At 37.2% G+C, this 21,091-nt stretch overlaps 1 protein-coding gene across 1 annotated transcript; it reads left to right on the forward strand.

The window, feature by feature from the left end:
* The first annotated feature begins 12,572 nt into the window (after positions 1-12,572).
* LOC149811361 (ATP-dependent Clp protease ATP-binding subunit ClpA homolog CD4B, chloroplastic-like) lies at positions 12,573-20,738 on the forward strand. The gene is made up of 10 exons (XM_089993571.1): positions 12,573-12,730; positions 14,688-15,305; positions 15,443-15,558; positions 15,896-16,018; positions 16,107-16,292; positions 16,584-16,799; positions 16,921-17,138; positions 18,559-18,634; positions 18,726-18,815; positions 19,228-20,738. Exons 2-10 carry the CDS (start codon positions 14,741-14,743, stop codon positions 20,404-20,406), a joined length of 2,769 nt encoding a protein of 922 aa, XP_089849697.1. The 5' UTR covers positions 12,573-12,730; positions 14,688-14,740; the 3' UTR covers positions 20,407-20,738.
* The last annotated feature ends 353 nt before the right edge of the window (positions 20,739-21,091 follow it).

A 21,091-nucleotide genomic window follows, 5' to 3' on the forward strand; every position in this document is an offset into this window, starting at 1 on the left:
ACATTTGCACACTAGTCTTCAAAGATTCTTCATTGAATTCTTCAATATCTTCATTGTCTTAGCTGAAATGCAACTGATTTCACTTGCTCATAATCAAAACCTTGTACTTGAAGTATCGTGTATGACTTTATTGTCGTAACACCTAATGAGCTTACACAAGTTGAGCCGAGCAGATCATATTCAGCTTGTCGAGCCTATTTTACAAGTTTGAACGAGCTGTTTATGAGTCAAGCTATTGCGATAGGAGACCTTGCCATTCAAGTTTCCTAAGTCATTGTGAAGACCTAATTTAAGAAGGATACTTTGGCTTTCCTATGCAAGGAAAGTTGTGTTTTTTTTTTTAAATAGTACTTATAAAAGTTTTTTTTATCTTCTTTTGAGTCATCCTTTGTGTAGGAGAGTCATACATATATAGGGTGGGAGAGAGTTGTAATGGAACTTGGTTATCTGATGTATGTGACCTACAAAAGGGGACACAAAAATGAGAGTGGATACGAGCTAAGGTCGCTTATGATATAATTTGAGGCAACTAAGGTTTATATAAAACCCAATATAATGTCTAGAACACTGTTTGCAGCTCATGAAGGCTAAACGGTAGCTTGCACTCGTTAATGCTCAAAAGGGTAGCATGCACCTATTTAAGACCTCAAATTGCCACCCAAATGAGCCTCCCACTCAACTTTCCAATGTAGCAAAGACATTGAGGCTACCCTTTAAGGCTATGTGTCACTCCTCATAGGTAAAAAATGACCTTTGACTGCCCTGGTCAACCTTCAAACCTGATTTGGTAATATTAAAAGTTTTTTAAGAGATTTCATGAGATAAAAAATTGTCTAAAATGAGTGATAAAAAAATTTGTCAAAGTCAAACCAAGAACGTACTGAATCGAACCAAACCAGACCAAGCTGAATCTAAATTCAACTCCAAAGTTCAAAGTTCAATTAGACAAGCCCCTTGCGAGCCTTGCCCTCTAAGTCAATTCTATACATTTTAAACCAAGTGTGTTTCTTAAAAAAATGTTCAATGTGAAACTAAATATTTTTCATAAAGTAGATTTTCCTCCAAAATCTATTTTCCCAAAAATTAAGCAAATAAAGGGTTATTTGGCCAAAGAGTTTGATTAAAAAACTATAAATTTTGAGTCAAACTCAAAGTAGGAAAAGGATGCCAGCTCAATGTTTTACTATGAAATCTAGATCAATCAAACAAACCTTAAGGCTGAAAGAACTAAAATATACAAAGTATGAAAAAAACTACCCTACTTTTTGAAGAAAGGGAAGGTAGGCTAGCATTACACACAATGTTGTCAATATAGGTTTTAGACCTTGATAGAATCAGCCGATTCAGACCCAGACCGAATTGAGCTGAATCTGTCACTTTTACTTATTTTTTTAAATTTAAAAATCATTAAAAAATAAAAAAATATTAAAATAAGGGCCGATTCAGACCCAGACCGAATTGAGCTGAATCTGTCACTTTTACTTATTTTTTTAAATTTAAAAATCATTAAAAAATAAAAATAAAAATTAAAATAAGGGCCGATTCTGCCTGAGCCAAGGTGAATTGGGGTTGAATTGGCCGATTCTATAACGGGGTTGAATCAGCCTCCTCATAGAATCAATTTTGGGCTGATTCTATGTGTATTATCAGCCTGATTCAGGCGGATTCTCATCGATACTGATAACATTAACATCATTATTGGATATATTTTTGTTACAATTAATCAAATGTACCTACGATCGAGCTGAAATCTCATGATGCAAGTTGTTTTGACTCAATCTAGCCTTATATATAGGTTAAGCATGCTCGATTTAATAGTAATCAGATCGTTTAGATCATGCTTTTTTAACCGAAAAATATGTTTTCAAGAATGGAAAAATGGATGCATTCATAGCATTTGATTTTTAGATCATCGGGAAAACCTGTATATAAGTCAGATTCTGGCTAAACAAAAGCTCTGTTTGGGAGTTGATAGCTGGGGTGAAAGTTGATGATTTAAGTTTGGTCCAATTACTTGTTTGAGAAAATTACGTTGCCAAGGAAATTTATGGGGGAAGTTTGATTTCCCTGTCCCTGCCCATCTGAAGGATGCCTAGCCTGTGGGCCCCACGTGTATCCGCGCATCCATGCAAATGCAGGACAGCATGGATGGGTAGACGTGCTGTCCCGTGGATGTTGTTTTAGGTTCTTCCTCAATTCTACCTTCCCCACGAAACAAAGTGGGACGGATGGGCGGGGACATGTAAAAAATAAAATAATAATAAAAATAAAAAAGCGAGAGTTGAGGTTGGGGGAGGGGTATACAAGACTCTCAGCCATTTGCCCTTGCCCCCATCTTGATTCTCTACTCTCCTCTCATCCTTCTTCCGTTGGTAGAGCACCACCTCTGGCGGTATTCTCTCTCTCTATATATAGTGAACCCTAACCTTAAAATCTTGTTAGGGTTTGCTAAACCCGATTTTTTTTATCCTTAGATTTTAAGAGTTTTTATATTTTTATTTTTATGTTTTGCAATTTATCAAGCAAATAATGCTAAATTTGAATTTTTTCAGATATATTTTAGATTTTAAAGGTTTTGTGTTTTGATTCTTATTTTTATAATTTATTGAATGAATGATGCTAAATCCATTTTTTTTGAAATATGCTTTAGATTTTATAGGTTTTGTGTTTTGATTCTTATTTTTTATAATTTATTGAATGAATGATGCTAAATACAAATCTTTTGATATCTGCTTTAGATTTTATAGGTTTTGTATTTAAATCCTTAGTTTTACAATTTATTGAGTGAATGATGCTATGATTTTGTTAGATTTTAAGGATTTTGTATTTTAATCTTTATTTTTATAATTTATTGAGTGAATGATGTTAAATTGAATTTTTTTTATATGCTTTAGATTATAGGAATTTTGTATTTTAATCCAGAGTTTTGCAATTTATTGAATGAATAGTGCTAAATTTGAATTTTTTTCACATGTGCTTTAGATTTTAGGGATTTCATATTTTGATCTCTATTTTGTAATTTATTGAGTGAATGTATGCTAAATTCTATTTTTTTTGGAGGGAGGGACTTTAGATTTTAGAGATTTTTTTATTTTAATTTTAATTTTTGTAATTTATTGAGTGAATGATGATAAATCATTTTTTTTCAAGTATACTTAAATTTTAAAGTTTTGTATTTTGATCCTTATTTTTTATAATTTATCGAGTAAATATTAATCCATATTTTTGCATTTTATTGAGTGAATACATGTTAAATCCAATTTTTTAATAGTTAGAATGTGAATTTTTTTAATTTTTTATACTCTGCCTTGAAGAAACACAAATTTTAAATATTTGTCAAATGCAGTATACATGAAGAGTAGTGTTCTGTCATGGTCAATGCAAACACTAGACCAGGACACTATGTGACTGTCCTAGACATGGTCAAGACAAGACTTGATAGAACATAGTATCCTTGTCCAGCATTGTCTGCAAATCAAATGCCCCCTATGGAATTGAGAAATGAGGTGGTATGATCTCTCTTTTGTATTTGCATTTGCACCCGAAATTGGTTACTACTACCACCGAGCCAAGAGTTTCAGATGCAATTTGAGAGGTTGATGGTTTCCACATTTCCAAATCCATAAGCTCCTCCTAATTCCCATATCCCAAACAGAGCCTAGAGTTTATTGTAATTTGCAAGGGGACAATCATAGCAACACCTGGGTTGATGGTGTTGTAGTTCAATTGCAAACTTCAAAAGTAGCTGGATAGAGGTTGAATTATTCAAGAAAAAGTTGAAGAGCTTCTAACAGTCAAAAGTGCCATAAATCATAATATAGAATTGCAGTCTTTGTCTTACTACATGGATGACATGTGACTCTTCAAGGCAGTGGAACCGAGGGGTCATGTCAAAAGAATATACTTATCTTTCACTTTTTTTTTAAACCACTGCAGGGGTCACTGCGTGGCCAGTGGGGTGGTTGTGAGGGTGCTGAGATGAAGGCACCAGATCAAACCCGAGGTAGGCCGGGTAAGACATTGTGGTCATCCGGCCTAACCCGGGGTTTTGCTTGATTTGGCAAGGGTTCTTTGTCACAAAAAAAAAAAGACATCTTTCGTATTGCCCTCCTATGGACCCTTGGATCTAACCATAGTAGGGTTAAAATGTTTGATAATTAATGCATGGAGACATATTCATGAAAAAATACATGCATGTACACATGCATAAAAAAATACAAAAAATACATGCATGAATAAATATATGACCATGCATCAACACATATGTGCCGATAAATACATAAAAATACATGCATGGACACACATATATAGACAAATATGTAAGTACATGCATGAATAAAGACATGTGAATACACATATACATGAACATCTATGGATACATATTCATGAACAAATACATACAAATATATGAAAACTAAAAGGAGCTCCCAAACAGCTTGTGGTATTGGCTACTTCAAACCCATTTTTTGGCAACACATGAAAACTATGTTTTCATCTCCGTGCAAGTATTTTTCAACTCCAAAGGGCAATATAGAAGACTAAAGAAAAGGACTTGAGGTCTTTATTTGACATTTTTTAAGAAACTTGTGGCCCATATTATGAAATTTAGAAAAATGAGACTTATTTTGAAATTAATTAAGGTCAAAAGCTTGGCACCTAAATGAAAATTTTCCATAAAAAGAGTAGTCATGCGTGACTTTTTAAGGAACAAAAAACAAATTTGTGCATAAGTTTGGCTTACCTAAACGTATTATATTTAAACTTTATTTTTGCCTAAATTTCAAGAAACCAGTCACCTTCCTTTGCTTTTTATCCCTCGTACATCTATTCTTACCATAATCCTAATTGCCATAGTAAACAAATATTATATTCCTTACTTTTTACAATACATCTTCCTCTCTGTTTTTTTTGAAAACCTTTTTTATACAAAAAAGGTAAGTTTGGCTTACTGAAAATTGAACGCCCAACTTTATTCCTTTTTAAGAGGGGCAAGTTGGTGTGTGTGTGTGCGCTTATGCATGTGTGTGAATATAGTTACTACAGATAGATTATATAATCTAATCATAATCAAAATAATGGAGTATAAGATTTAGAGGATGTCTTGGGAGGTCGTTAAGATGAGGTATGGTGACTCTACACTTAAATATGATGGCTTTATGTATAAGATTTTATCAACAACTACCTACCAGGGCTAAGCTCCAAGGGGGGTTGGCATAGTGGGTTGGGCCCTTTGCTGTTAGACAGGTGGTCAAGGTTTGAGTCTCATGGACATGGCTTCACGTCGCTAGCACAATGACCATAGATATGGCAGGCTGAGCCAGCGCGATTATGTCATCATACCGGGTGCAGTTTCTTTATAAAAAAAACAAGGACTCAGCTCATATGGTTGGATAGACCTGTGAACAATGACAAGTGCTAAGCTGTTACAACTTTGATTCTCAGTATATAGCTTATTGTATAATTGGTAAGGGACTGCCTAACCTCAACTTGCCTATAAAATGAGATAGCTGGATAGCAAGGTCTTACTATCATAACCATGAGGTCAAGGGTTTGAATCTCATAGGAAACTTTCTCCAAGCTATGTTTTAATAATTTCATTTAAATGTGTGGACACGCAATGAAACTATCAAAGGAATATATCTCCTCTGCCGCAACTAGGGGTGGGCAACAGGCAAGGTGGCCCGATGGGTCAAGCCATCCCGGTCCGCCATGGACCGGGTTGGGTAACAAGCTGAAACCTGGCCCGTTATATACGTGGGCTGGCCTGATGGCCTGAGTTATTTATTATTTTTTAATAATATAAACAATTAAAAATTTAACTATTGCATAGTAATTTGGTAACTATTACTATTTACCTAATTAGTTGCATTAATTATATGAAAACTAGAAAGATAATTAGTTGGGTACATGGGAACTTGAGAATTTGTTACTTATTACTATTTATAAATGGATTGGGTCGGGGCCTGACCCTGCTTCACATTGGCCTGGGTCTGGCCATTGGCTGCTCTTCAAATCCGAGCCAGGTCAAAACCCGACCCATTAGTAAACGGGTCGGGCTGCACTTAAAGCCCAGCGGGCCAAGCTCTAAACAGGCTGGGGCCCACCTCTAGCCGCAGCCAATAAAAAAGAAATCTCTACCTTGCTTGCAATGAAGGACAGAATTTGAAACACAAATAATAAAATATATTTTTTCTTTGATGTCCCCACTGGGCTGTCAAGAATCTCCATGCGAATGCGTCCTTGAACCTTTGAGGGTCAATTACTATTATTTACTAATGAATGCTTTTATGTTGGTATTGTACCACTACAGCTTCTATGGTAGTACATACTTGATTTACATAGATCTAAGAATGTTGATGTTTGACATGTTCTATTTGTCATTTTCATATTCTAAAGTTGATTTAAATATGATGTTATTTTATATCATTTCTAGACCACACTTATTTTCATGAATTGTGAGCCATTGATTTCTCACCACCTCAAAAATGAAATCTTGTGGTGTATTAAACATGATAAAAAGCTTCTAACATAGTAGCATTTGGTGACTAGATATAAACAAACAAGAGGGTGTACCATACGATAGTACCAAACCATCATAATTTTCTCATTACTAATTGATAGCTCTCCTCAGTTTCATCGTTGTCACTCCATTGTCACCCTTCATTTGATTTGGTCATATTTATTGCAAAATATATTTTTTATTTACACTAAGAAACCACCCACTGTATCAGAGACCTACCTTGGCTTTGCCCGTCGTACTTACAGTCACTGTGCTGAGAGAGTAAAACTTTGTGGTATTACCTCTCACCCCAAGAAATGGTCACACTTTATGACAAAATCATTTCGCATCTTAACTTTTTCGCACATTTTAATATCAAATAAAAAAAACAGAAAACTTTTTTTTTCAAGTTTATCACGTGAAACATGACCAAATTTAATAAAAACATCTACTGGTATTAAATAAACGATTTAACATGTGAAATATGAAGTGTATTTGAAAACACCTCGTAAGGTTGGAAAATGGGCCGAAACAACCAAATACAAGGTGTTTGGGCTGGGCTCATTTACTACTAAAAGGTGTTGCAAGCTCATGAATAGAGGTGGGCATCGGACCGGCCCGGTTCCGTTTACTAACAGGCCGGTTTTTTACCTATCTTTTAACGGGCTTGGGTTTGAAGAGCAGCCCATGCCCCGGCCTATTGGCCTAATGGGCTAAAGTGAAGTGGGTCGAGTCTGGCCTAGCCAGACCCAAATTCATTTGTAAATAGTAATAATTAACAAGTTCTTATGTACCAAACTAATATTTATCTTTCTAGTTTTCATAAAATTAATGAAACTAATTAGGTAAATAATAATAGTTACCAAGTTACTATGCAATAATAATTGTTTGAATTTTTATATTATTAAAATTTAATAAATAATGCAAGTCCATCGGGAAGGCCTGGTAGCTTACAGGCGGGCCCAACCTCAACCCACGTATATAACAAGTTGGGTTTCGGCCCTGTACCTAACGGGCTCGGGCCTAAAATCTTAGCCCAAATCCGGCCCATGGCGGGCCGAGTCGGCTTGGTAATATATAAAATACATATAATACATATGAAAACACAGATAATATGCATATTATCTATAATATATATATATATATATATATAATATACTTATAAAATATATAAATATATAATAGGGTGATCCCAAAGCACCTAATCCTACCTAATAAAAGCTTCAAATTTTCAAAAAGTTTGAGCATTTTTTGTTGATGAGTATGATCTACAATAATTATTTAGTGGTGTAAATACTTTAATTTTGATCAGGTCATTATAAAGTTCTTCTAGCTTAAACTTTTGGACTCCAAAATAATATTTTGTAAACTTTTATTCAAAATATAAATTAAATTATAGGATCTTAGCTTTTCAACAAGCTAAAAATCAGGTTAATACGATATCAGAGTAGGAAGTTATGACGAAAACAATATAACTTGTTTAATGAAAATCTTGTTTTTCATGTAAGACTCACATTGAGTATATTTTTTACCACTAAAATGATTGAATTTGATTTTTTACTTAAAAGATTAATTGAATTTAGGGATGTTATATTTTCAACGCATCAAATGATGCCTCAATCCGACATATGAACAAAAAGTTATAGCTAAAACAAGTTATCCTATAATGACGGATTCGAAGTACAACTTAATTTAAGCGTGGAGATTCGGAATTCTATTATTCAATCCATAGAAAACCTCTAGAAACTTCATCCACACGTGCTATTTGAATAGAAATTATCCCAAAACTTATCATTGTCTTCCCAAAACCCCCAAAAATAAAATTTTATCTTACCCAAAGTCCTCTTCCAAAAAGAATTCTTCTTGATGAGTCTTATCCTTCATAAAAATAAAAACAAATTCATTTGGGTTAAATTTAAACCTAGTAATTTTTGAATTCATATCTTATGCAAATTTTTTATAAATATGGGTAGCCTCCTATAGTCTGGAAAGCTAAAAAAATCTGAAAATCTTATATCTAAGTGTTGGTTCAGAGAAGAAGCTTACATCAGTCTTGCCTGCACTTTGTCTCGAAACCATAAAAAAACCATCATACCTATGTGAAAGTGTTGATAGACGAAAAGAAACGTAAAAGGTAAACGAACCCTCATGTCCAAAAAATATATTTTTCAGATCAATTTGTCTATTTTTATTTATCTAGTTAAATTTTTATTTATTTCAATAAATACTTACACATTTTTTTATTCTATTGCAATCTGGCGTTTCTCGGTGATGTGATTCACACTATAGAAATCGAGAAACTGATTTGAACTTAAACTTTTTTTCGGGCAAAGGACAGTCAAAACTTGCATACGACCTGTAACTTTCAAAAAGAACTTTGCATAATCCAGGTAAGTCAATATTTCCCAACTCTCAAATTTTTACCAATAAGTGAAAAACAAGTTTTGGATGATGTGATTATAACACAAATGCATGTTTTTTATGATCTTAAAAAACAATGGCTCACAATGTATCAAAATTTTATGATTTTTATTTTATGTAAAAAATTTATCCAAGACATGATTGCTTTCCAAATAAACTATGTTAAAAAACATATATAAGGTCTCGTTAAAAAGGTGAAACCTACCACTGTGACTGTGCGCTTGAAACACTATAGCATTGCTCAATATATAATATGTAAAATGAGCCTATACAAGCCGAGCTTGCCATGTTCGTGCTCAACTTATTTACCTAAATGAGCTGGCTCATAGCTTGGCTCGTTGAGCTTAATTTCCGAGTTGGGCTGAACAAAATGGTGAGCTGCTCATCCCGTTTACCAGCCTTAGAAACAACCACAAAAACTGATTTTACAAATATTATACTGGGATTTTCTAGGCAATGGAACATAATTTGATAAATTAAAGAATATGTATGTCTTGAGAAAACTTGGAAACAATTGCAAAATTTTATACATGGGGGCAAGGGGTAAGGTAAGCCCACTGAGTTTTAAGCTGCGAGGACAGGGACCGCGAGTAGGGCAAAAAAAGCTAACATGGCTAGGTCTCTTGGAGGCAGTTTTTTCATGTAAATATAAAATAAAAAATTGCAATTTTTTATGAAAACAGGGAAGCTTAAAAAACATAAGGAAAATATCAAACCACACAAATAAAGGTGTTAATATCACAACCATCATGATACATTGTACCCATTCCATTTTACACGAATTGCCATGATGGTGACAACTATCTTATCTAAGGCACACATGATTTTACCTGAACCCTATCCCTATGAAATTGCGTTTGGATTTGGGAATTATCCATGCCCAACCTGTATTGACCGGCAAAGCATCTCCCTGTTGCTGCCACGAGGGTGGATCAAGTGCAATAGCATTTGGGTACTTTTGATTGCACCACTACACCTGACTGCCCTCCAACTCTTGGGTGTAACCTATCAGCTGTGGGGCCCAATAGAAGAAGGAGGGCAAGTCAACCAAGCTAGGATCAGGTGCTATCACATGGCACACTTTGAAGTGTGCCGCTGACCTGATAACCTCCATATTTGAACAGTGTGTCAGTTGTGGGTAGGGGTGGCAATCGTGTCGGGTTGGCGGGTTAGCGGGTCGACACGACGGGTTGGCGGGTCAGCATACCTCAACCCGAACCCGACCCATTTATTAAACGGGTCGGTTGTGGCAAACACGAACCCGGCCCGTTTAATAAACGGGTAACCCGACACAACCCGCCAACCCATTTAATAATGGGTTGGGTCGGGTAAACGGGTTCTCAGGTTCGCGGGTCGGGTTGACGGATTTGGTTGGCGGGTTGACCCGCCCGCCTAACCCGTTTATTAAACGGGTTGGCATACCCCAACCCGAACCCGACCCGTTTATTAAACGGGTTAGGCGGGTCGACCCGTTTATTAAACGGGTTGGCTTAAGCCCAACCCGAACCCGCCTAAGAGGCGGGTTGGCGGGTCGTGTTAGGTTTTGCCATCCCTAGTTGTGGGGCCCAAAATCCTATGGAGGGCAGTCAGGTGCAGAGGCACACTCAAAGTGTGCCATGTGATGGCACAATGTGATTGCACTTGATCTGCTGCCTGTGACCACTGTTCAGGATGTAAACTGTTTGGATTTGACTCGGATGGGCTAGATGGATTCAGATTCAGATGGTTAAAATCTCATAACAAATTTGATTGTTTAGATGTGATCAGATTTGGATATCCATTAAAGGCGTGGATGTTGGTGACCCCCACCAGGATTTACCTCGCAAAGGGGTGGGCCATTAAGTAACCCGGTTCTCAGTGAAGGTTCCTCATCATAGCAAAAAAACATATGTCCTAGCCAAAGGTGTGGTGTGCATAGCTTAGGCGTATACAACTTGGGTGCACCAATGAAACCATCATTTTTTAGTGACCCAACGGAACGGATAAGTGTCCCATGGTTTTTTGTTAGGAAACGATTCTTGGATTGTGTTTTTTTTCTCATAAAAAAATAATATTTTAAAGTTTAAAATTGAAAAAAACTATTGTTTTTTTCAATTTTTTATAAAAAAACTATTGTTTTTTTTCAATTTTTTATAAAAAAACTCACTTACATGTCCAAATCAGACAATTCAAAAACTGATTCTCACTAAATCGACCATGTAAAATACATTTGTACAGTCAAATAAAAAAATGAGAAAAATGATGAAAATTGAGCATGCATGAACACCCATCCCTTTCCCTATATCCCATGTCACAAATATTAGCTTTATTTTGCAAATGTCACAATTTTATCATGGCATTTTCAAGAGACATTATATTGTTGAAAAGTGTGATATTTCAAACCTATTTTAAATATATTGATATTAACTTGCTTAAACATTTTCTTACTATATATATATATATACATTTTTATTGAGATTTTCATAGAAAACCACATTTTTTCAATATAACACCAGATTTTCCCTTCACCAAACTTTCGAGCAAGATTTGTGACATTGGCATGTATAAAAAATCAAAGTGCGTACCACCGAGGTGGTATCCCATGTGGTAAGCGGGGGTCCTGTGCCAAGCTGAAGGCCTAGGTTCGAATCCCTCTGCCATATGGGGCTCAAGAGATATCTGTTAGAGGTCTGCTTAACCCAATAAAAAAAAATCAAAGAAAAACATGATTTAAACTGTGAGGAGAACTGCAAAATATAAAAAGTAAAATTCAAATATTTGTGAAAATAGCACCTTTTTCAGGGAATGCATCTGCACCAAAAATATGCGATATTATCAAATATCACCAATGTTTGGTACATAATGTGCGAACTATGCAGCATAGTGATATCTGCCCACAAAGGCTCGCTCATTGAGTTAAGGCGACTAATGAATGTCACCATGCTGACCGGACGTCAGAAGGTCAAAACCCACGTGTTATGTTCCTTGCCACAAGGTCTAGACTGAGTATACTCATGAGTGATCAGAGAGAGCCACAAAGATTTTACCGAGGGGAAGTTAGACAATATGCGGCTATATATATATATATACACACATGAATCACTAGAATATGATAACTCAAATATGAGAACTAAAAATATGAGCATTTCCAATACTTTTTTTGCAAATTCAATTATGTGGATGTGCTTGGCACGGTGAATTTGCTAGGAATCAATCATTGGATCATGAATTTTTGATGAGAAAATGCAATTTTTGAACGATTGGATATTTATGAAGATTATGAGCCATTGATTTTAAAGCTTAAAAAAATATAGTTTATGCATCAAAACAGGATGATTCAATAACAGGTTCTTATAAAACCAAATATTTTGATCATATCCTTGAAGTTAGATTCAAAAGAAAAAATAAAAAAATTCATGAAAATCAGGGTTCACTCATTAGTTCTCATAGTGTCTCTCTCTTTCTCTCTCTCTATATATCGCGATATTTAAAGATATCGCGATAAAAAGATGAAAGTCACAGCAAACTAGTTAGGTGAGCAATACTCGCACGTCTAGGAACTTTGTCGAGATCACCGACCCTGAGTCCAACCAATCGATCTCGGCCACGTCACCCACTCTAGGGCGCCGGCGAGGGAGGAGGAAATATCCATGCGTGGATAGATCGATGCGTCGCCATATTATCCACAACCTCTCTGTCTCTCTCTCTCTCTCTCTCTTCCTTCGGGTGGTAGAAAGAGAGCTCGAGGGCAGACGTTACCAGATTGCCGTGCCCCTCTTCTCTTCTTTTTATTCTTCTTTGGGGTTTCTGCGAGGGAATCATCTTTCCTAGGTAAGGTTTCCGATTTCTCATTTTATTCTGTGTTTTCTTTGGCTGTTTTACCCAATCTTACGCGAGAATTTCTTGTTGCCTAACGTGTGTGGAAATGTTCTTTTGTTTTTCCTTTTCGGTTTCGGGGAATTAGGGCATGGAATTCCTTTTGCTGTTTATCTTGGTTTTGCTTCGTCCTTTATAGATGGAGAGCCCTAATTCTAGCGATTTTCTTGTGGAATTAGTGGCTATTTGTGTCGTTTTAGGGAAAGTAGCTGTTCTGTTTTGTGTTTAAGCGTAGATGGTTAGCCCCAAAATACGAAGATTGAATCGAAGACGACGTATGTGTAGTTGTTGTGTTGTTTTCTAGTGAATAGAAGGCATGCGTATTGGAAAAGTTGAAATTGTTGCCGACGAAGATGTATATATGTCTATTGATGATGGTTCTGCGTATTAGGGGAAAACGTTTCTCTTTTTTTGGTATTTTGAGCGTCAGATTAAAATTTCTGTCGGTCGATCGAAAATTTCGTTAAGATCTTCTGACCCTTCTTGCTGAGAATTTTTGTACCTTGGATGGTTCTGTGAAATTCGTTTACTTTTTGTTTGAGTGTTGACGTGGTACTCTTCTGTTATTTTGTAGTTCGACAGGGGAATTGATTAGTTATAGTTCGGGGAAATGGTGTTTTTCTGTTTTGAGCTCCTGATTTGTCTTCGTTATTTATTCGTGAACCTCTGAACAGCAGACAACAGAGGAGATGTCTTGACATGGAACTGCTTTTTGTTTATTCTCTGTGTTGTTCAAATTTGTACTTTGGCGGTGACACATGATACATTTTTTTATCAGCTATGTGCTTGTAGGTGCTTTTTTGTGTGGAAGATTCTTGTGCACATATTTTTTTGGTGCTCTTTACCTTTTTCGTAGTTCACGCTTCTATGCATATCTTTGATTTTGCAAACTTTGGGATCTTGTTTATTTTCACATACCTGGTTCAATCATCAATGCTCCCTTTGTGATGAATGTGGAGTACCTTGATTGATTCTTCCTTTTTGATTTATGCTTTCTACCGAATAATAGATTTCACATTTCAGCTGTTTTTGTTCATTGATTTCATCATGCTTCTATGTGAACTTGCAATATGATTTTAACTTAACTGGTTATATTTTCAGCTGTTTATCACGTGTAACCTTGCAATCTTATGTTGAATGGATTTCTGCTCATCCTTTTAGGCGTTATTTCCTTCCACCTATTGTATGCATTGATCATTAACTGGTATTAATGATCACTTGCCACGCCTTCAAGAGTGGATCTAATGAACCTTATGGGAAAAGAGTTAGGTCACTCTTGTTTGTTTGTCATTGTAACCTATGCAAGAATGGAAGAGAAGTACATCATGACAGAGAAGGTGAAGGAAAAAGACTAGGAGTTGCCCTTTGAGAGAAAAAGGTTTTAGGATAAGTACCAGTATATTCATGTAGATGGTTCTGTGCTTGTTTCATACAATGAAGGGCACTCCACATCCTGCCATTTTTGCCGGTTACAGTCCCTTGCTGCATAAATTTGCATCTTCATGTTTCTATTTTTCAAAGCAATCGGTGGTAGACTAACTGTTTGTGTGATTTAGTAATATTAGTGAAAAAGGCTCGGTGTGAGTCTGTGACACCTCAGATGGAAACTTCTTCGTCACATAAGAGCCCTTTTTGTGTTTTAAATTCTTGTGGCATTGGACTATCATCGGACTGTGGCTTACATTGTATGAGGTCCATTACATTTTCTTTCTTAGAATGTTGATGTTTTGGAACTTTATTCCACACTCAAAGCTTTGCAGTTTTCTTAGAACATCTTTGAGTAAAATTGGAGTTGCTTGTGATGATAGAGTTGTTGCAGTCAGTTCCAGTCTGGCTATTTTTGTTTTTTATGCGTTTCATTATCTTAAAGAAATTAATCTATTTGTTAATATTGAGATTTGCATTGGTACAGGTTGCTGTACATTTGTGTTAAGGCAGGAAGCTGTATAGTGTTGTGCTGCAATCATGGCTGGGGCAATGGTGCAGTCTTCAATTCTTCCTGCTGGTGTTGTGAGCAAAAATAATAGGCGGCTTCAAAACTCTGGGAAAGCTCAACGGCCTGTCAGGATGATGGGTACTATACAAGCAAGCAGCACAAGGTTACAAGCTTTCAGGGGTTTGCGTGGATCTAATGCTCTCGACATGCTTTTGAGAACTGGCAAAAATTTTCATGCAACTGTTGCATCTACCATCCATGTTCCACGTGGCAAGGCAAGCCGAGGAGTGGCTGTAGCTATGTTTGAGCGTTTCACTGAAAAAGCTATAAAGGTTATTATGCTTGCACAAGAAGAAGCAAGACGCCTTGGCCACAACTTTGTTGGTACTGAGCAGATTTTGTTAGGTCTTGTTGGTGAAGGAACAGGTATTGCAGCCAAAGTGCTAAAGTCGATGGGGATCAATCTAAAGGATGCACGAGTAGAGGTTGAAAAAATTATTGGTAGAGGAAGTGGTTTTGTTGCCGTGGAAATACCATTTACCCCTCGTGCTAAGCGTGTATTAGAACTCTCTCTAGAAGAAGCTCGCCAACTTGGTAAACTCATATATGCCCTATTTATGTTGCATTCAGGCCTATATTCTAGAAATTGCATCTTTTGCAGCTACTCTGTAAATGAGATGATATAAACGCTTGGACATCTTTCTTATATGATTGCTGTTTTCTAATTTCAGGCCACAACTATATTGGTTCTGAGCACTTACTTCTAGGATTACTTCGTGAAGGGGAAGGTGTTGCTGCTCGTGTTCTTGAGAATCTAGGAGCTGATCCGAGCAACATACGCACACAGGCAAGGCTGTAGTGACTGTCTATCTATTGTTTCCAGTTGATTGTATAGTCCTTTGCCTGATTGTATCCACACATACACATGGCTGTGCCATGCATTAGTTGATGTTCCATCGATTGAAAACATGACACTAGATTCTGTGTTTATTATTAAATACAATCAAATGCATGTGCACACAGACATGCAAAAGCATACATAAGATGGTGCATTTTGTGCCAAGATATTTGGGCATGTTTTTGACTACAACATGGAAATAGCCAAGACTCTCCACCATCCTGTGTGAAATCTTGACTTGCTTCTGCTTGTGTTTTATCCCTGCTCAATCTTCTTAATACAACAGGTCATTCGTATGGTTGGAGAAAGCACTGAAGCTGTTGGAGCTGGCGTTGGAGGAGGCAGCAGTGGCAATAAGATGCCAACACTGGAGGAGTATGGGACGAATTTGACAAAATTGGCCGAAGAGGTATTTATGTTGTAGATTAATTTTTGTTCTGGCATTCAAGCTTTTTAAATTGTTTGGTAACAGATAGATTGGGTCACCTGTTTTTCAGGGAAAATTAGATCCTGTTGTTGGAAGGCAGGCTCAAATTGAGAGAGTTACCCAGATCTTAGGAAGGAGGACAAAGAACAATCCCTGCCTTATTGGAGAACCTGGTGTAGGAAAGACTGCGATTGCTGAAGGGCTTGCTCAACGAATTGCAAGTGGAGATGTACCTGAAACTATTGAGGGAAAGAAGGTTATTCCACACTCAGTCATGATTTTATTTTATATCAATTATTAGTATATCAAAATGGTCAATGACAAGCTCACAGACTGCTAGTTGTTAGATACCACATAAAGTAATGCCGGTCTTAATAATTTTATAGCTTTTCTTTTGATTGAATTCTTTCAAGCTTTAGCTATTTTGAATTACTTCCCATGGGTCTGTTTATAAGTCCTCATGAAAAATGTTTGAAAGCCCTTACGAAAATTGTTTAGATTTGGATCTGTTTAATGTTGATCTTTCCATTTTTGGAACGGGATGCAGGTGATTACTCTTGATATGGGTCTCCTTGTTGCTGGCACAAAATACCGTGGAGAGTTTGAGGAAAGATTAAAGAAGCTGATGGAAGAAATTAAGCAGAGTGATGAGATAATTCTTTTTATTGATGAAGTACATACTTTAATTGGGGCAGGTGCAGCAGAGGGAGCAATAGATGCTGCAAATATTTTGAAACCATCTCTTGCAAGGGGTGAACTTCAGGTGATTTGTCTCAATAACTTATTGGGGAGTTTGCTCATATATTCATAAAGTGCTTTATGGGCAGAGATCTTTCTGTTGTCTATAAAATTAATTGTTGTTGGTTGGTTCAATTTGCGTGCAGTGTATTGGTGCTACAACACTGGATGAGTACAGAAAACACATTGAGAAAGACCCTGCTTTGGAAAGGCGGTTTCAACCTGTAAAAGTGCCAGAACCAACTGTTGATGAAACAATTCTAATTCTCAAAGGTCTGCGTGAACGTTATGAGATTCATCACAAGCTCCGGTACACTGATGAGGCTCTTGTTGCTGCTGCACAACTGTCTTATCAGTACATCAGGTCAGTAATTGAGAGCATTTCATCATTCATGTCATGCTAATCAGTTTTTTAACTTTGCTCTTGATAGTTTACCACTCCAAACAGCTCCTCAAGGGTTTTCGGTACAGTCTCTGATGGTTTCAAATAAAAAAGGCTGAAATGCTCCTTAATATGATGTGCATACCAGTACAGTTAGGAAAGCTATTTTTTATACTATATATAAAGAGGGAACTTGATTATTCATGACCATCTAACTCAAGCCTTTGCTTGGTTTCCTAACTTTATTTTTAATCATACCATGCCACATTATGGCTTATCCAAGGTTGCCTGACTAGGAAGCGGAAGCGGGAAGTGGAAGTGAGAAGCGATGAATAAAAAAAAAACAATATAAAAATTGAATGAGAATGAAAATGGAACACAAATAAAAACTAAAATAAAATGACTATTTCTTAAATATCATGATTATTTAGTCTAAGAATTAAATTTTTAATAAAATCTAAAAATGATGACTGCCAATATAGAGAAAAGCACATGAAAGTGAGTGAGAAGTATGAGAGGAAACACATAAAGAACATGAAAAAGAGTGAGAGATCATATAAGAATAATAGATGAAGTGTGCAAAAAGCATAGGAGAAGCGTGGGAGAATTGAGATTTTCATCAAGTTTCGGTAGTGAAGAGTATCGTGCTTCCGAAGTGAGTTTCCAGGAAGCGGGTTTCCCACCTATATAGGAAGCTTCCAGTAACTCTTGGCTTATCATGCTGAGGAAATGTCTTGTCGTGATGTGGCAACACAGAATACAAAGTGCATGTTTTAACATATTAATACTTGTTTAAGTATGTGTGTGTGTGCACTCACACATGCCTGCATGTGTGCGTGTGGCACATGTTTAGGAAACCAATTGCTTGCTTGCTGATACTTAACATATTGATTTTGCACGCTTCACTGACACTAAGGTTCACCAATTTTAGAAAGAAATTTATACTGTCAATCAGTAATTTCAATCAATAATTTTGGCTGCTGCTTGTAATTGCATCTTCATTGTTGATCATAACTAAAAGAAGCACAAGGAGCATATTTTGTTCAGTGAAAAACAGTTTGTTTTTGGCATCAGTAGTTTGTTAGTTCTAATCTGCATCAATTGCATTGTAGGCTATTAAGTAATATATTATTGCATTCTAACCGCTTGTTGTCTAGTCATTTTTGGTGTATGATAGTTGCCAAGAAATCTGTTGGGGTCACTACTGGGGAAAGACATTTTGTTTTAAATATAGTTGCAATTTGGTTGATTTAGGCCAAAAGAAAAAGTTACAGTAATTGCTGCAACATGTTGGATGATGAATAATTTGTGTTCTCTTCTGAAACTTATATAAACTCTTCTTCAAATATATTTTATGGCATTATGTTCATGTGTTCCTGATCAACACATCATCAAACCACAGTGACCGCTTCCTGCCTGATAAAGCTATTGACTTGATTGATGAAGCTGGTTCTCGTGTGCGGCTTCGTCATGCACAGGTTTGGATTCTTATATTTTATAATCATTAGTTCTTTTTACTTTTTCCTTGAACATGTATCTTACAGAGTATTTCATTACTTGCTGGTACAGCTTCCTGAGGAGGCCAGGGAGCTGGACAAAGAACTCAGACAAATCATCAAGGAGAAAAATGAAGCTGTCCGTAGTCAAGATTTTGAAAAGGTATTTTACTATTTCATCTCTCAGATTACTGTTGCAAGCAGTTGAAACCCAGTTTTTCAGCGCCCTTAGGATAATCTATTCTAAAGTTATTATTTTAGGTGAAATCATATGATCAGCAATTGTAATATTTCTGTCACATGGATGCTCCAATTTTCTCATGTCATATCTCCTTATATACTGCTGGTATTGGGGAACTTCACAAAAAATTGGCATTATCTCGCTTACAATCATCCCTGTACAACCATATGGCATAGTAATAATGGTTTTTATAAATCTGGAACCCTAGGTGGAAAGAGTTTGTCTCTGCACACAGTTATATGGTAACGAGATGTGCGTGCAGACACGCATGGACACGCAGAGTCTTCAGCAATGGTAGTGGAATGTGCTAATTAGTTTCTTTGCTTTCATATAGGCTGGTGAGCTGCGTGATCGGGAAATGGAGCTGAAGGCACAGATTTCAGCTCTCACAGAGAAAGGTAAAGAGAGATCAAAGGCGGAGAGCGAGTCTAGTGATGCTGGCCCCATGGTTACTGAAGCTGACATACAGCACATTGTGTCTTCTTGGACTGGTATACCTGTGGAAAAGGTTTCCAGTGATGAGTCTGACCGGCTTCTGAAGATGGAAGAGTCACTGCATAAGCGGGTAATTGGTCAAGACGAAGCTGTCAAAGCTATCAGCCGTGCTATTCGAAGGGCCCGAGTTGGCCTCAAGAATCCTAATCGCCCCATTGCTAGCTTCATATTCTCCGGTCCCACTGGCGTTGGGAAATCTGAACTTGCAAAGGCTTTAGCTGCATATTACTTCGGATCGGAGGAGTCTATGATTCGTCTTGATATGAGTGAATTTATGGAGAGGCATACTGTTTCCAAGCTTATTGGTTCACCACCTGGTTATGTCGGTTATACAGAAGGTGGTCAGCTTACAGAGGCAGTGCGTAGACGTCCTTATACAGTGGTTCTCTTTGACGAGATTGAAAAGGCACATCCAGATGTCTTCAACATGATGCTTCAGATATTAGAAGATGGTCGTTTGACAGATAGTAAGGGGAGAACTGTGGATTTTAAGAACACTCTTTTGATTATGACATCTAATGTTGGCAGTAGCGTGATCGAGAAAGGTGGGCGACGAATTGGATTTGATCTTGACTACGACGAGAAGGACAGCAGCTACAACCGGATTAAGAGCTTGGTGACAGAGGAGCTCAAGCAGTACTTCCGGCCAGAGTTTTTGAATCGTTTAGATGAGATGATAGTCTTCCGGCAATTAAGCAAGACCGAGGTAAAGGAAATTGCAGACATAATGTTGAAGGAAGTGTTTGAGCGGCTCAAGGTGAAGGACATCGAGCTCCAGGTAACAGAGAGGTTCCGTGATCGGGTGGTCGATGAGGGTTACAATCCAAGTTATGGAGCCAGGCCTTTAAGGAGGGCGATCATGAGGCTACTAGAAGATAGCTTGGCAGAGAGGATGCTTGCTGGTGAGATCAAGGAAGGTGATTCTGCAATTGTTGATGTTGATTCTGATGGGAATGTGACAGTTCTCAATGGAGCGAGTGGTACATCTGAGCCCTTATCTCCAGCTCTTTCTGTGTAAGAGATAAGGTCAGTTGTCTTAGAACATCAACACCGCAGCGAGTGGTAGAGCCCTTATCTCCACTCTCCAGCTTTCTGTGTAAGAGATAGGTCAGTAGTCCTAGCACATTAACACTGTATTACTCCCTCTTTTTATGAATTCTTCTCTGAATGTATGTACTAGCAATGGGAGCCATTAAAGAAGTCTGCCTCTGATGCAAGAGTGATTGTGAAATAGGAAACCAAACACTTCTAGATGGGATGACTCATCGCTCTTGTGTGGGGATGAGATGATCTGAGTTCATTGCATGAATAGTTTATACTAATAAATAGAGAGCTCTAAATTATTCCCTACTTCCTATCACAACTGTACCTTGTGTTTTTTGGTTTTCTGCTTTGATGGTGATGTTTTTTCATTGCTTGTAATTGAACCAAGTGAAGGACTCACTTTGTTTTTTTGATAAGAACTGGAGGAAACCACTGCTGAAGTGACCTAAGCCGTGCTGGTCAACCCTGTCAGCCTATGGTCGCTTCTCCGGCGGTGTAAAACCAGGGTGCACCCTTCGTCCCAGAGAGTCACCATCATACAAAAGGGGGGTGATGCTCATGAGAATGGAACCCTGACCACCCGTCTAGTGTCCAAGCCTCCACCCCTCTGCACCACCCCCCTTGGGGCTAAGTGAATGACTCAGTTGCTGAATTGCTTT

This window comes from Nuphar pumila, chromosome 17, assembly GCF_984573655.1.
Source record: "Nuphar pumila chromosome 17, dmNupPumi1.hap1.1, whole genome shotgun sequence".
Lineage (NCBI taxonomy): Eukaryota > Viridiplantae > Streptophyta > Magnoliopsida > Nymphaeales > Nymphaeaceae > Nuphar > Nuphar pumila.

Coding starts and splice junctions, on each gene's coding strand:
- LOC149811361 (XM_089993571.1), top strand. CDS start 14,741: ATGGCTGGGGCAATGGTGCAGTCTTCAATTCTTCCTGCTGGTGTTGTG. Junction 16,293..16,583: donor AAACTATTGAGGGAAAGAAG/GTTATTCCACAC, acceptor AACGGGATGCAG/GTGATTACTCTTGATATGGG. Junction 16,800..16,920: donor TTGCAAGGGGTGAACTTCAG/GTGATTTGTCTC, acceptor ATTTGCGTGCAG/TGTATTGGTGCTACAACACT.